This window comes from Meleagris gallopavo, chromosome 8, assembly GCF_000146605.3.
Source record: "Meleagris gallopavo isolate NT-WF06-2002-E0010 breed Aviagen turkey brand Nicholas breeding stock chromosome 8, Turkey_5.1, whole genome shotgun sequence".
Classification (NCBI taxonomy): Eukaryota; Metazoa; Chordata; class Aves; order Galliformes; family Phasianidae; genus Meleagris; species Meleagris gallopavo.
Window position 1 is genome coordinate 14930144 of NC_015018.2, and position 3706 is coordinate 14933849.

The 3706-nt window shown below is 47.9% G+C and overlaps 1 protein-coding gene across 1 annotated transcript in view; it reads left to right on the forward strand.

Moving 5' to 3' along the window:
* The first annotated feature begins 307 nt into the window (after window positions 1-307).
* Window positions 308-3706, forward strand: part of CAMK2G (calcium/calmodulin dependent protein kinase II gamma) — a 123680-nt gene continuing 120281 nt past the window's right edge. The window contains exon 1 of the mRNA XM_019617944.2: window positions 308-331. Coding sequence (XP_019473489.1) covers window positions 308-331 — 24 coding nt within the window. The remainder of the gene's footprint in view (window positions 332-3706) is intronic.

A 3706-nucleotide genomic window follows, 5' to 3' on the forward strand; every position in this document is an offset into this window, starting at 1 on the left:
AAAATCAGGCAGTGAGGAACTGGAACTCTGCAGGTCTGAGTTTCTTCCCAGACTTGCTGCCGACATGGACTCTGGCTTCCATACTTCTGCCGTCACTGACAGCAAGTTGAATGTGAGCCAGCAGCGTGCCCTGGCAGCCATAGGGCCCCGCACCTCGGGGTGCACCAGGCCCAGCACTGCCACCGGGCGAGGGGAGGGGGTGTCCTGCCGTGCTGTGCGGCCTCAGCTCCAGCACTGCGTGAGGGTCTGTGCCACTGCGTGAGAAGGCAGAAAGCTGTTAGAGAGCATCCAAAGCATGGCTACGAAGATGGCGAAGCGTCTGCAGGGCAAGGTGTGTGAGGAGTGGCTGAGGTCCCTGTGTTTGCTCAGCCCAGAGCAGAGGAGCTGAGGGGAGCCCTCATGGCGGCTGCGGCTCCTCACAGGGAGCGGAGGGCAGCGCTGAGCTCTGCTCTGTGTGACAGCGACAGGGCCCGAGGGAACGGCATGGAGCTGCGTCAGGGGAGGGCAGCTGGGGGCGAGGGAACGGTTCTGCACCAGAGGGCGGTGGGCATGGAACAGGCTGCACAGGGCAGCAAGCACAGCCTGAGTGCTGGAGTTCAAGGCATATTTAGACAGTGCTCTTAGACATAGGGTTCGACTTTTGCGTAGTTTTGTTTGGGGCCAGGAGTTGGACTCCATGCTCCCTGCTCTTCTAACTTGGGACTTTTTGTGATACTGTAACAGCTTGGGCAAGGACCAAGACTTTAGGGCAAAAGCAGGCAGGCCACTGCTCCTCAGCTATTTCTCCCAGCAGTCTGAAGCAGGTTCCTGCTGGGCTGCATCAGCTCAGGCCTTGCACACAGGCAGCCACACCCTGGGGCAGGAGGGTGCTCAGGGCGCTGGCAGGCAAAGCTTGCCAGCAGACCCTTGCTTCACAGGCAGCTGGGACTGGGCGGTGGAGTGTGCCGGCATGGACTTGTCTCTGTTTGCTCAGAGCTGTGTGTAGTTGTTTATGCAAAGGAACCCAAAATGCCTCTTTATTATCAGATAACGTTCATGTTAGTAAGACTATGGCTTTGGCTGTAATTACTGCAAGGTGTGTACCTGCAAGCGTTTGAGTTGTTTTGTTTTTTTTCCAGTCAAATCAATCTCTCCTTAAAGCAGTTTAAAAAACAAAATCTTTAGAAATTAAGATTTGCCTACTCCTGAATTGTGAGGATGACAGCAATTAATTGTATATAGTATTTGCATATTATTATTCTGCCAAATTACGGGGAAAGATATCATTATTTACGTAATTCAGAGGAGGAAAACAGGTCTCTGAGAGGTCAAACAAGAAGTGAGCCAGCTCTTGTGAGTGAGGCAGTCGTCTAGGAATACATATTTGGCGTGTGAAAGCAGAATGATTTTTAAATATTTTCTCCCAGAGATACTGATCCACAGTCTGCTTGGAAATTAGTGACAACTCAAGCACTTCTAAAAACCAGTCCATACTAGTGGCCCACTCATACTTATCAGTAAATACGTAACTTCAGGTGCTTAGAGCTAAGCATCTTGCATACAAGGAAATCACACCTAGATGGAAAAGTAGAAACTGGGATCTGCGATTGAAAATCCTATTTACATCTGCTCTAACTGACAGGATGACAGCAGTAGTTTCGCTCCAGCTATTCTGTTTGAATCTGCCAGTTTGCACTAGTTGCCTTTGCTGACGTCTTGTCTGATTTTATTGCTAGGTTAGCTCACAGCTGGGAAAAAAATAAATAAATAAAAATGCTTTCCATGGGGTCTGAAGAGTACAGCTTTGTGGAGGCAACGTGTCCTGACCTTCTGACAAGTCATTCTTATTTGTCTCATCTCTTTTTAGTAAGAAATCCCCATATTTGGGGATGCGAATCTATGCAAGTCCCAGGATGCAGTGAAGCCTACGCACTTGGACTACAGGGGATGGATGAAGTGAATTGCGCCACTTCCCATCACTCAAGACCACCCAGCTGTAATCAGCACTCTCACTGCACCTTCAACCCACATATAGGTGAGTCAAAATCCCAGTAGATTTCCCAGTAGATGGAAGTAATGAATTGGCTTCACACAGCACCAGCTGGAACCAGGATCTAAAACCTTTAGGGAAAAGCGTAAGGTTAGACATTAGCCTGAGAATAGAGCATTCTCAAGGGTCTGAGGAACCCTATTGAGTCTTCTACATACACAGATGCGTTGCTGGCTCCCCATCCCTGCAGCAAGTAGTAAACCACTAATTCCCAAGGTAGCTCTCACTTGGACCATATCACTTCTGCTAAAACTGATGTTCAGTGTTGCTTTTGCTCAAAACAAAATGCAGTAGTTCTGTAACTCTGCAGTTAACACTAGCTACTTTTATTGTAGGGTCTTATAAGAAAGGGCATAGGCCTTTATTGATACTTCTCCAAATAAACTGTTAATCTGGCTTACTTATTTGGCATGTCTGAGATCCATCCTCTCCCTCCTGGCTTCCCAAGGAACTGGCAAAGTTTTGTAGAGAAGCCTGTGTGGCCCAGCGTGAGCTAGATCTGCTTCAAAGCAGAGCTTATTAGTGCAGCTCACCCGTCTCTTTCAAATATCACAGTTGTCTTCACATTTTGAAAAGCAATTAAAGTCAACAGCACATAACACATCACAGCTGTTGCAAATATTTCTCTTGGCCGTGGCAAACTGCCCTGGAGACTCTAAACAGCAAACAACAGCCCCTCCTTCTGTTTGCAACGAGGATGCACACAGAAAGTTATTTTCTCACCTTTTTTTTTATTTTTTATTTGTCCTTTGCAAGCCACCTAGGGGAGCCACGATTTTTGGAGTGTGGAAGTTAGAAAAGTGGAGGCACCTGAGCAAACTGGGGTTTCTACTCTAGTAGAATCAGGTATTAAGTATGGATTGCACAGAATGATGCACACCCTACATAGTATTCATTTCTCACTGGCTACAGGTTTGTCAGGTTAATCCCACACACTGATATTTATTGCCTAAATGAATACACCCACAGCATGATCAGAACAAGTTTGCAGGGGATGTTAGTTGGCATAACTTCATGAACTGTTAACAAGTCTTCATTCTTTATAAAGCACTTGTCAATCATAGCTCTGTATACGATTTATAGGAGAGAACTGCTGTCGACTTCTTGCAATAGAAGCAAGAAGCATCTGAGGCTGCGGCAAAGCCAGCAACTAAATATCTAACAGTTGCAGACCCGTGTTTACAAATCTAAATTGCCGGATGATGTTGGTTCTGTTTTACTGATAATAACTCCTGCAACGTGCCTTAGTTCACAAATAGCTCCTTCATGTGAAAAGAACTTTTCAAGAACCATGAGCTCTGTTACATCTGGACTGGATACTGCCACAGACGTGTGCCAGGTCTCACGCTGAACGTTATGTTTGCTCTTTGATCAGTTCCTCTCTCCCAGCTGAATCTGCAATGAAGCGTCTCGCAGGAGACTCCCAGTTCTGTTGGGATGTTTTGTCACTTGCTGGGCACTGTGGGAACGGGGCTGCGGGATGCTGCGGTGTGCGGCGGCAGTACCTCAGAGCAACTCCACGCTGCGAAAAGTTTACCTCGAAAAAAGTCCCTGGCCTCGTAAGCCACTCAGTCCATTCGTTGTGATTATAGCTTACCGCGTGGTTTTGCCACGAGTCCCCGCGCGCTCAGGCGGCGCTCGGCGCGGCCCGGCCCGGCGCCATTTGCGGAGTGCGGC